Source organism: Phyllobates terribilis, unplaced genomic scaffold (genome assembly GCF_046119375.1).
Source record: "Phyllobates terribilis strain yellow unplaced genomic scaffold, ASM4611937v1 Scaffold_11__3_contigs__length_659146591, whole genome shotgun sequence".
Lineage (NCBI taxonomy): Eukaryota > Metazoa > Chordata > Amphibia > Anura > Dendrobatidae > Phyllobates > Phyllobates terribilis.
In genome coordinates, this window is record NW_027362771.1 from 436322604 (window position 1) to 436334915 (window position 12312).

At 45.3% G+C, this 12312-nt stretch overlaps 1 protein-coding gene across 1 annotated transcript in view; it reads left to right on the forward strand.

The window, feature by feature from the left end:
- Positions 1–6659: 6659 nt before the first annotated feature.
- ANPEP (alanyl aminopeptidase, membrane) overlaps positions 6660–12312 on the forward strand; it is a 36001-nt gene continuing 30348 nt past the window's right edge. The window contains exons 1-5 of the mRNA XM_073653225.1: positions 6660–7417; positions 7746–7888; positions 8657–8787; positions 11045–11174; positions 11812–11966. Coding sequence (XP_073509326.1) covers positions 6798–7417; positions 7746–7888; positions 8657–8787; positions 11045–11174; positions 11812–11966 — 1179 coding nt within the window. The 5' untranslated portion in view covers positions 6660–6797. The remainder of the gene's footprint in view (positions 7418–7745; positions 7889–8656; positions 8788–11044; positions 11175–11811; positions 11967–12312) is intronic.

Genomic DNA, 12312 nt, shown 5'->3' on the forward strand with positions numbered 1-12312 from the left:
ACAGTCTCTGCACCACCTCTCGATGGTTCCTCTCATGCCTACCCATTGGAACCGCCCGCGCAGCAGGAACTCCAGCTTCTTCCATCCGAAGTGCCCAGCTCCGTCGTGGTATGCCTCCATCACCATAGCTGCGTCTCTTCTTGGCACCACTACTTGCCAGATTAGTTCATGCGTCCGGGAGTTAACCATTCTGCGGCACAACTTCCCCTTGTAAAGGAACAGTCGACTCTTCTCAGCCCACAGTTGCTTGGCTTCCTCCGGAGCGTCTGGGTCAAGGCGTGCATCTGGCCGAGTCAGCATCTCCTTTACCAGTCGGATGGCAGGGTCACTGTCTTGCGTCTCCGCCCAGTTGTAATGAGGTAATGGGTTGAACGTAGCGGATTGCTTACTCCTTACACGGTGGGAATACTGGATAGTCCCATGACGGTGGAACGCGGGGAGTTCAACTTCTTCCAGTTCCTCTGAATCTTCCCCTACGTCCGGTAGGTTCGGCATCCTGGACAGGGCGTCCGCGTTGGTATTGGAGCGTCCTGCCCGGTATTTGATTGTAAACTCATAGTTGGACAAGCGGGCCATCCATCTCTGCTCTAGGGCACCGAGTCTTGCAGTGTCCAGGTGTGTCAACGGGTTGTTATCCGTGTACACGGTGAACCGGGAAGCAGCGAGGTAGTGCTTAAAGCGTTCGGTGACTGCCCACACCACTGCCAGGAACTCTAGCTTAAATGAGCTGTAATTCTCAGGGTTTCTTTCGGTGGGTCGCAGTTTTCGGCTGGCGTAAGCAATTACCCGTTCCTTCCCCTGCTGGATCTGAGACAGTACGGCTCCTAGCCCGATGTTACTGGCGTCGGTGTAGAGGATAAAGGGCTGGCTATAATCAGGGTACGCCAGGATTTCATCCCCCGTGAGGGCCATCTTCAGCTGGCGGAAGGACTCTTCTTCCAGCTTCTCCCATCTGAAGGGTGGCTTCTGGTTCTTGGCCTTCCTGGACTGGCCTATCAGGAGGTCCTGCATAGGAGCTGCCTTTTTGGTGAAACCGGGAATGAACCTTCGGTAGTAGCCTACCAACCCGAGGAACTGCCTCACTTCCTTTACGCTGGAGGGGCTTGGCCATTCTTTAATTGCGGTGATCTTATCAGGGTCGGGAGCCACTCCGTCAGCACTCACCACGTGTCCCAGGTACTGCACCTTTGGCTTCAGAAGGTGACACTTGGAGGGTTTCACCTTTAGGCCGTAACTTGCCAGAGCTTCGAACACTTCCGCCAGGTGTTTCAGGTGGTCCTCGTAGGTCTTGGAATAGACAATGACATCGTCCAGGTATAACAGGACCGTCTCAAAGTTTCGGTGTCCCAGACAGCATTCCATCAATCGCTGGAAGGTTCCTGGTGCGTTGCAGAGTCCGAACGGCATGCAGGTAAACTCGCTAAGTCCCATCGGGGTGGTGAATGCGGTCTTCTCCCGGTCCGCCTCTGCTACAGGAACCTGCCAGTACCCGCTAGTGAGATCCAAGGTGGAGAAGAAGTTAGCAGATTTTAAAGCAGCCAAAGACTCCTCTATTCTCGGTAAGGGGTACGCATCTTTGTGTGTGATACGGTTAATTTTCCGGTAATCTACACACATTCTCATGGTGTTGTCTTTCTTTTTGACCAAGACTAGTGGAGCTGCCCAGGGGCTACAGCTATCCCTGATTACCCCAGCCTCCTTCATGTCTCTAAGCATCCCCTTGGCGTGTTGGTAGTGTGCAGGGGGTACGGGTCGATACCTCTCTTTTATGGGAGGATGGTCTCCCGTGGGGATGTGGTGTTCTACCCCCTTGACTCGCCCGAAGTCTAACGGGTGTTTACTAAACACTCTCTCGTACTCTCGAACCACCCGGTAGACTCCCTGCTTCTGGTGGGAGGGAGTGGAGTCAGTACCCAAATGTAGTTGCTGACACCAATCCTCCATTATTTTCGAAGAGCCGTTACCTTCCTCCGGGTGAGATGGAGGCAAGGGTTCCACAGACTGTATAGAATTTTGGTTGATAGTATATAATTTGGCTAGCGTAGCATACCAGGGCAGGTATACTTCCCTTTTCCCGATATTTATTATACGAACGGGCACCCTCCCATGGCGTACATCAACTACCCCCCGTGCTGTCAAAATGGTGGGCCTACTGTCTGAGTAGACTGGTTCTACCATGGCCTGGTAATCTCTACCTCTCAGACCAATAGCTGCCCGGCACCAAATCATCATTTCACTTTTCGGGGGCATGGCAATAGGGAAAGGGTCACACATTCTTACGCTACCAATCTCACCACCGGAGAGTTCCACCTGTTGCCGTCGCATCAGTGCCCGGATCTCTTTCTGGAGCACTCGCTGCTGGCCGGAGCTGGCGTTCTTGGCAACCTGCTGTAAAATGAAAATCACCTCTGCAAGACAATTTTCAATCACATTAGTTCCTAGAGTTATCTTTGGGTGACTCTCGCGCTTGTCAATGTCTACAATGATCAGTCCCTGTGCTGCCAGTTCGACTCTACCGATTTTAATGGTCATTTCTTTAAATCCGATCTGTGGCACGGGCTGACCATTACTGGCGATGATACTCAAGTCGTCATCTGGATAGCGGGTTATATCCGAGTCATTCCAGTACTGCTTGAAGAGCACGTACGGGATGGTGGTGACCTGTGACCCGGTGTCCAGTAGGGCACTCATAGGGATGCCATCCAGTACCACAGGCAAGACTGGACGTCCTCCCACATATTTGTCGCGCCAGTTCGATGGGCCTGGTGATTTTTTTCCTGGGGGTTGGCCCTCTACCCCAGGTTGTGCCAGTTTAAAGGACAGTACCTTGCCATATGTCCGGGTTGATTGCAGCGGCGGCAGATAGGTTGTCCGTCCTCGTTGTACCGGTCGCTGGGTCTTCCTCTGGCCGGTGGGGTCCTCCTTGGTCGACGCCACGGGATGTCCTCCGGTCCGGATGCCAGCTGGATCTTCCCTGGAGTGGAAACCTGTAAAGACTGCACAGTTTGGGTTAGCGCAGCAACGCTTTTAGCTAGCTCTTGGACCTGATGGTGCAGGTCTGGAGCCGGGCCATTGTTCAAAGCCTGCGCGTCAGCTCCCACAGGCCCTGTCGACAAGGGCGCCGCCTCCTGGTGGTAAGCGGTAGTAGGGCGCCTGTGGGTCACCACGCCACCCGGTGCCGGTTCTCGGAGCACCCGGATGGCTCTATCCTTGAACTGTGCAAAGTCCAGATGAGGATCCTGTAAGGCCATTGCCCGCAACTGGGTTCGGTGGGCATTGCAATATAGTCCCTCTATAAATTGTTCGGTCAACAGCCTGTCCTCGTTTCCCACGCTGTCAGGGTCGGTCTGCTTAATGGCTCTCAGGGCCTCTTGTAGGTTTAGTGCATAGTCCCTTATACTCTCATGTGCTCGCTGCTTGCACCCATAGAATCTAAGCTTAATCTCGGCTGAGGTGCGGGTATCAAAGGTGTCCCTCAGCCGGGTTAGTATCCCTGCAACAGTCCTCCTCCCAGGTGGCCAGGATTTTACCTCCCTTTGGGCTGCCCCGGTTAGTTGGGCCACCAGGATGCTCACTTTTTGCTCTTCTGTGAGGGGGTACACCTGGAAGAGGCTATCCAGCTTTTCTTTAAAGTCATTCAGGGTATGTGACTCCCCTGAGTACTGGGGTAGCCAGGCTGCTCCCGGGATATAGGGCATGGTGAAAGGCATGACTGCAGTAGCGGTGGCGCTGGCGGGGGTTGAGGCAGTGAAGCTCTCCTCCGTATCCGACATCCTCCTCCCCCCTAGTGGACCGTGGCCTACCTTGCGATGATCCTCTTCCGTAGGCCGCGGCTCCGCAGTGGATCGTCAGGGTCGAGGACCTTCCGTCGCGCTCCTGTGACGTCGGCGTCTGCTGGGCTCCTTCCAGGACCTTACGCAACGTCCGGACGTGAGGCGGGGCTTCAGTTCTCGCGCGCTTTCGGAGTCCACGCCCCTCTTCTTCCCGCGCGGCGTCTTCAAGATGGCGTCCAACGGCGGGAAAGCTCCACGGATGGCGGGAAGAAGGCAGAAGATGGCGCCGGATGGCGGGAAAACTTCGCGGATGGCGGGAAGAAGGTAGAAGATGGCGCCGGATGGCGGGAAGAAGGTAGAAGATGGCGCCGGATGGCGGGAATCTTCACCACTGGTAAGTTTGAACAGTCTTTTTCAGGCACGCAGTACCCGGTAGTTGCGGGCACGAAATCCTGCCGACTACGCCAAAAGATGACGCGCCCCTGGCCCTGCTTGGTGTAGCGTTGCGCACGCGGGGACTACCCGGAGCCAGGCCTGTTGGGGGTAGTAGTCTCGTGGCGGTGACCCGGTCCGTGCCCAGGGAGTCAAACTGTGTGGCTGAGTATTAGCAGTAGATGTTGGACGACTACGCCACCCGTTGAATGCAGATATGGAGCTGCCGCTGCAGGGCAGACCGCTGAGGCCGGTGGTACGATTGTGCAGCGTAGATGGTATAACCCCCAACGGGAGGGGTATGGCCTCAGGGCAGCCGACGTGGATGATGGGGGTAGCAGGAACCACTCAGAGACGATGCGGTGTAGTTCAGGGTCTTTACTGGTGATAAAGATAGACCCTCCCGGAGTACTGGCTAGCGATCGGGGCCTGGTCAGTCTTTGAGCAGATGGGATTTCCCCTGGCCAGGCGGAGTTGTAGGCCTCCCCAACTAATTGTACTCTTCTGGCTACCTTGCTAGAGGCGGGTAAAAGTAGCCCACATCCCTGAGTGTACCGTGTGGTGCACACCCGTATGGCCGGTGACTCGGGGCCTTCTAGTGGCTTCCGCTCCACGACGGCGGTGCTGGTCCCACGCGTGTGACCGTACCTTCGGGTTTCTTGGCCAGAGGACCTGAAATCCCCTGCCGGTCTATTTCTGCTGCTGGGTAAGGATTAGTCCCCACAGCCTCGGACTCCGGGTCCGGTGATAATTCTTCAATCAGGGCGAGCTCTACAGCTGCCAGCCCCTGATTCCTTGTAGCACTGCTCCCCAGAGCTCCTGATCTCTCTTTCCTATAGCTGCTTCTCCTCTTCTTAACTCTTTCTCCCTAACCCTGCCTCAGCCCCAGTTTTATATAGGGGAAGTTCTTCCCCTCCCAGGACTGGGCAGGAGGTGTGGCATGCATAGGATTCCTGACCAAGAGACCTCCCACCTGCTCTCAGACGTAATATCTCTATCACTGTGGCAACCAGACCCCTGGGGTGTCACACATTAACAATGACAATATCTATCGTTCGCTTGCATAAAAAGACAATGATACTGATAACATTAATAGCTCAGCTGTATCTGACCCATGGAATAATTGTGTGTTGTAGACAAAACAAACTGCAATGCAGACAACAAGGATTAGGAGACCTAGTTATGTCTTTGAATGGGATGTCCAGTCAAAAGAAGTTATCACCTATCCACAGGATAGGTGATCACTTCTAGATCTGTTGGGTCTGATTCTGGGACCTGGTATCCCGCACCGATCACCAGAATGGGGCAGTTGTACCTCCGTTAGAATGGAGCCGCAGTGGACATGCTTGAAAACATTGTGCCATTGTGCCACACGACGCTTTGGTACACTGAGCTCTGCTACATCTGTACACACATGTACCTCATAGATAAATGAAACTCATTTTTTTCTTACGTCTGCTTGGAGAAAGGGATGTTGACATACAGTATTTTGGGTTTCATCATTTTTTAGGACATTTTAAGAAATAATAATAATTGATAATAATTTTATTATAGAATGTGAGTCTCGATGGGGAAAGTGCTGATAATTTCTGTAAATCGATGCGAAATATTGTGGCACTATAAAAGCAAAACATAATAATAATTTATATATTCCACATCACTTTACTATTCAGAGGGTACATGTACAAACAATATCACATATTACGGAGTACACATAGTTCTCCAGTTCACACAAGAAGAGTGTGCTCGCAAGAGCTTACAATCTACAAGTTGGGATGACACAAAAGGTAAAAAAAAATGTGTGTAGTATTCGGTCCAGCCAACTTTATAATAAATAAGGGTATTCATGCTAAACTGCATGAGCTGGGGGGCACCAACCACTATCTGTAAGAACATATACTTTCAATTTTAATAAGAAGCTTCTGCTGAGGAGCCTTAGGGCCACCATACATATTAGAATAGCAGCTTAATGTGCATAGGGGTCTCAAGACTCTTCCCAACAGATGATGTTGTGGAAGAGAAGGGTCCGGGGGATAAAACATCAGAGATGTCTGGCAGAAACTATCTCACAGAGAACACAGAAGTGCTCGACTCAGACGAGTGTTCCTGTGTATGGAGGAGCTTGTGGTCGATCATTTGGCAGACAGCTAACTTTTTTGTATGGAGGGCTTTAGAAGAAAGAATCAATGCTGATAACTGATTTCCACCTTGGTTTGGGTAAAACTTTCTGTTACATTGCAAAGAAAAGATGATTACACTTTCTTACAAGTTTCCAGAATATTGTAATTCTGCTTAGAAATGTTTGTGAAAATATACGATCTGCCACTTAACATAAGGCAGAATCCTGTGTTATCTTTTTCCGTAGGTGTACTGTACACATCAGCTATATATTAACAGACTAGCCTGTCAAAGTGGAGGCCAAGGGCTGAAGATTTGGTAGACAATTCATTTGACCTGCGTGCTACCTTTGCTCCAACTAGTTAAAGTTTTACAAATTAACTGAACTGAAGTCCAATCCCCGACCTCTAGATTGTGAGGAGGTATAAAAGGACGGCATCTCCATTTTTTGTCCGTGCAGAGCCTCCTGTCACAATGGCAAAAGGCTTCTATGTGAGCAAGATCGTTGCCTTTGTCGGCATCTTCTTCGCCTTAGCTGCTGTGGCGACAATAATTGCTCTAGCAGTCGTTTATGCGAATGAGAAGTCCAACAATAAGGCGGAAAATGGAGGAACCACCACTACCACCACCACCACCACCACTACTACTTCTGCTCCATCTAAAACCACCTCATCAGTAAAACCTACAACTCCTGCATCCAATGAAATATGGGATCAATATCGGCTACAAGGATACCTAATTCCTCATCACTATGATATTGACCTCAGACCTGTATTAGTAAAAAATACTGAGGGGCTTTACGTCTTTCATGGGAAAAGCACAGCTCATTTCAGGTGTGCTAAAGCTACGGACTATGTCATCATTCACAGTAACAAGCTCAATTATACTTCAACAGAAGTGCGCGATGAAAACAATGTGGCTATCGAAATAATTAGCCAGAAAATTGTAGAAAAGACTAACTATTTGGTACTACAACTCAGAGAACCACTGATGATATTAAAAAATTATACACTTCACACAACCTTTAAAGGAGAACTGGCAGATGACCTGGCAGGATTTTACCGCAGTGAATATGTAGAAGATGGTGTCACCAAGTAAGTAACACTGCAATAATGACAGCAATCTATCATCTATTATCTATCTATTATCTATCTATCTATTATCTATCTATTATCTATGTATCTATATATCTATCTATAGTATCTATCCATCTATCTGTCATCAATCTGCACCTGCACCTGCACAGCTGCTTGTTTCTGGCAATGTAATACTTATGTTCCTATACCAAGATTTTTCTGTTTTCTAATTATTCATTTTTATTGTGAAAAGAAATGCATTTTGATATAATGTAATGTCATGTAGTAATGTAGTTACTATGATTGGTTTCTCTATTTTCTTACTAAATTGTCTACTTGGTGACAGGATCATTGCCACCACACAAATGCAAGCCCCTGATGCAAGGAAGGCATTTCCCTGCTTTGATGAGCCGGCACTGAAGGCTACTTTTAGTATCATCATCAGACACAAGAAGGAAAATGTAGCACTGTCAAATATGAATATTATAGGTAAGGTTATTTACAAAATTAAAGGGGTTTTCCCCACAAACAAAGATAATTTTAATCAACATTTTAATCAATAGATCTTTGAATAATAATAACTTCCACAATTGGATTTGTTTAAATAAAATGTTCCTGTGCTGAGATAATCTTATAAATGTGCCCCTGCTGTATACTGTGTAATGGCTGTGTCTGACCGTACAGGGACATGGTCTGATCATACCACATCTCCTGGGCAGGGGAGAAAGCAAAAGAGACATTACAGCACCGGATCACAGCTGATTCTTTCTTTGAAGTAAAACATTGTTTAAAAATAGGCAGGGAAATGTTTTACCTCACAAAAAGAATCAGCTGTGATCCCCTGCTGTCCTGTCTGTATACTCTTTTCCTGCCCCACCTCCCAGGAGATGTGGTATGATCAGACCATGTTCCTGTACGATCAGACACAGCCATTACACAGTACACAGCAGGGACACATTCATAAGATTATCTCAGCACAGGAATATTTTTTTAACACATCCAATTGGATCTCTAATGAGATAACTGACTTGTGCTCTGTACGTTTCCACACAAGTTTAAGGTTTTAGTATTGTATATTTTTAAAGCATGGATAATTGTAATGGAAAACAGACAGCTAGACGAAAGATAGATAGATAACACTTTTTTTGTGATATAAGTGATGTATACGTAGATGAGGAAAGCTTGTTCACCATCACACATAGGACTGTGTTGCATTTATTTAATAACTTTTGAAAAATAAATATATTCTTGTTTCAGATGTCTATACTGAGACGTGGACCGAAGACGGTCAGGCATGGAACGTCACAACATTTGCAAAGACACCAAAGATGTCATCGTATCTGGTGGCCTTTATAGTTTCTGAATTTGATTATGTTGGTAATGAGATTGTGAGTATCTAGCTTCATCTATCTATCTATCTATCTATCTATCTATCTATCTATCTATCTATCTATCTCATTATCTATCTATCTATCTCATTATCTATCTATCTATCTATCTGTCTGTCTGTCTGTCTGCTATATTTGAGAGCAGAAACCGATAATGAAAACCCAAACAAAAAAAGTCATAATACTTATTTTAGCTTATCTTAATATTACTTTACGTGTGTGCGCCCGTATCCACCGTGCCACCCTCCTTCCAAACCATACATTAAATAAAGGTCTTTTAATTTTGTAACTTTGACATGATTTATGACTTATTTTGTTCTTGTTTTCATTATCGGTTTCTGATATTTTCCGAATGGTCATTTTCTTATTTGGTCCGGCAGATATATGTGTTTAATTATTTCCTATGAGATTATTGACTGTACATACCCACATATATTATTCTGCCGTGTCCAAGCATTCTGTCTAAATGTATTTGAGAGCAGTATATGATAGGAGAGAAGATGAGCTCCAAGGTATCCTGGTAGCTTCCAGGATAAATAAAGTTAATTTTCTTCTGGGTGCCACACATTCAGTACTGCGCCCGGACACCTTCATTCCTAACGCTATTAACCTGCAGATTAACCGTATACTTGCAGGTTAATAGTGTTATCAGACTTGACAGGTTCCCTTTTAATGTGACTACATATTTCCAATGTTTAGTAACTATCAAGGTTGCCAGTTTTCCCAATCATAAATACAGGCCAAGTAAAATGGGGTGTAATTTTGTGTACATGGCTTCAATTGAAGTATTTTATCAATATCCATGTAGTATTTTGTTGAATGAGCACTGCAATATGGCAGGGAGACTGTCCTGCACAGGTTTTCAGCATGGAAAGAGCCAGGTATTAACTCCAGTTATTAATTCCACACTTCTGTCCTGTGTAATATATATTCAGTGCTTATTTATTCTGCACACTCCGTCTGACAGGGTCTGTGCAACAGTCAGATCATCACAGCTGCTCTGCTCCCATCGCAGACTAAGCTCTGCTATGTCAGTGTAACTGCTGCCTCTGACATACATACAATTTGAATCAATGACCTTCTTTCTCATTAAAAATAAAGACATTTAAAAAAAAAAGTTGGTATCACCGAATTCGTAAAAGTCCAGTCAATCAGAATATAATTAATTAGCCCCTCCGATAAATGCCATAAAAATAGAATAATTGAACTGCCAAAATTGTTTTTTTTTCGTCACCTCCATCTCTCTAAAATTATACAATAAAAACTGATCAAAACACTGTACGTATCCCAAAATGGTATCAATTAAAACATCAACTCACATTGAAAAAACAAGTTCTAATATATCACTATTGACAGAAAAATAAAAACACTACAGGTCTCGAAACATGGTGCCACAAATCAATTTTTTTTTTAACTTTTCTTTTTTTTTTCTTAATAGTAAGATAAAAAAAAACTATGCAAGTTTGGTATTACTGTAATCATACTGATGTGAAGAATCATAATGGCAGGTCATTTTTACAAACAATGAATTCTGAAAACAAAACTTTAAACAAAATCCAAAAAATAAAGAGGAATTGTGTTTATTCACTAAATGTATATATGTTAATTGTGTGGGGAACAGCTGCATTTCAATATTCACTTCCGTTAGCAGGAAAGCTACAGTTGGCCCTGCCAGCCGTCCTCGGTGACTGTCCACATGTCAGTATCACTTTGCAGCCACCAACAAAATGTCTCCACACTGTGATCCTAAACTTCACACTCCCTTATCCTTTTGCAAATGCCCAGAAGGGAAGGGAAGGAGTGACATCATACCCATGTGCGCAGACCCCGCCCACATTTACTGCAGTCGTAATGCGAGCTAGCAGTACAATTGGTTTTCATGTCAAATTTCAGCAGATGCTCCCCCTAGTGTTTAAAAGTTGAAAATCTCAAAACTTTTTAAACCATTTTTCAGATTTTATACCATTAAAAAATATATTTAAAAAAAAAAACATTACTACTTAAAATTTTTAAATTATTTTACATTTTATTTTTTGATTAAAAATTCCTTTTAAAATGGGGAAGAAGTTCACTCTAAAGTGCCCCTACACCTTTAATACCTATGGGCTGAGCTCCTATATACTAATTGTAATGACTAATTTATTTTGATCAGTGTTGGATGATAAATTCTTAGTAGTGGGAAGTTTATTCTGTGACCTCTAAAGAAACATATATTGCAGATGATGCAACTATCAGGAAATATTTACTATATTTACAGGTTAAAATTTGGGGTCGTAAAAAAGCAATTAAGGATGAGAATCAAGGAGAGTATGCTCTTAAAGTCACCCAGCCAATTCTGGATTTTTTTGCGGATTATTACAACGTGTCTTACCCTCTGCCAAAATCAGGTATGTGTATGGATATAATGTATCTGTGACTAGTGGTGGCCTGTAATGCTAATTTAAATTAGATAATATGGGCGCTGATGTTAAAAAAGTCAATTAAAAGTGATCCTTCAATAAAAAAAACTAAAAGTATGAAAAGGTGTTTACCCTCCCTGGTCCCCGCAGGCTCCATCACTGTATGCTGTGGTCTGAGAAGTGGCTGCCATGAGTTACCAGAAGTCTGTAGGGAAGGGAGCTATTACATTGGCAGGCTTACAGACAGCAGTTTTTACAGGTTATATTGTGGTTTTCTCCCAATGTATTGCAAAGAGTGAAATCCGCAACAAATCTGCAAAAGAATTCAGCAAAGATATTTTCCACAACAACTGGATGAATTTTTTTAAACCTCAGTTACATGTACTGTAAATTGCTGCTGCAAGGAGGGGCACAATGCTGATCTGAGACGCAAAGAATATTACATTTATACTATATTTTACTTAGTTTTACTTATTATATGAGAGAAAAATGGATTTAATGAGAAAGAAAATTGAATATTGCTAGTGAATTTGCTGGGATTTTTCGTGTACTTTGTATGTTAAGATGTGAATTTTGACAGCTGTATAGATAAATTAGTGCTTTAATAGTGAAGTCTCTCCCATAGACCAGGTAGCTCTCCCAGATTTCGGTGCAGGAGCCATGGAGAACTGGGGACTTGTGACCTACAGAGAGACTGCGCTCCTTTATGACAATGTGGAATCCTCCATTGGTAACAAGGAGAGGGTGCTCACAGTAATAGCTCATGAGCTGGCACATCAGGTTGGTTATACTATACTTTTATACTATCGATGATATTATATACTACAAATGTTACTAATTGTTACGGATCGGGTGGTGGAACCTCTTTGCTGTGATACAAGGAGGGACCAGAGGGGCATAACTAAGTTCCTACCCGGACCGACCCTGATCACACGGCGGCTTAGTCGACTCTGTGAACCAAGGAGGGTCCGGGAAGGTGAACCAGGTGCCACTCTGGGACCGACCTTGTGTGAGAGCAGGCGACTCCCACGGGACTGATGGCCGAGGCTGACAGGTACAGCAGATGAGCACGGCTGATAGACAGGCAGGTGATGCGGGTAGACATGCACGGCCGATAGGCAGGCTG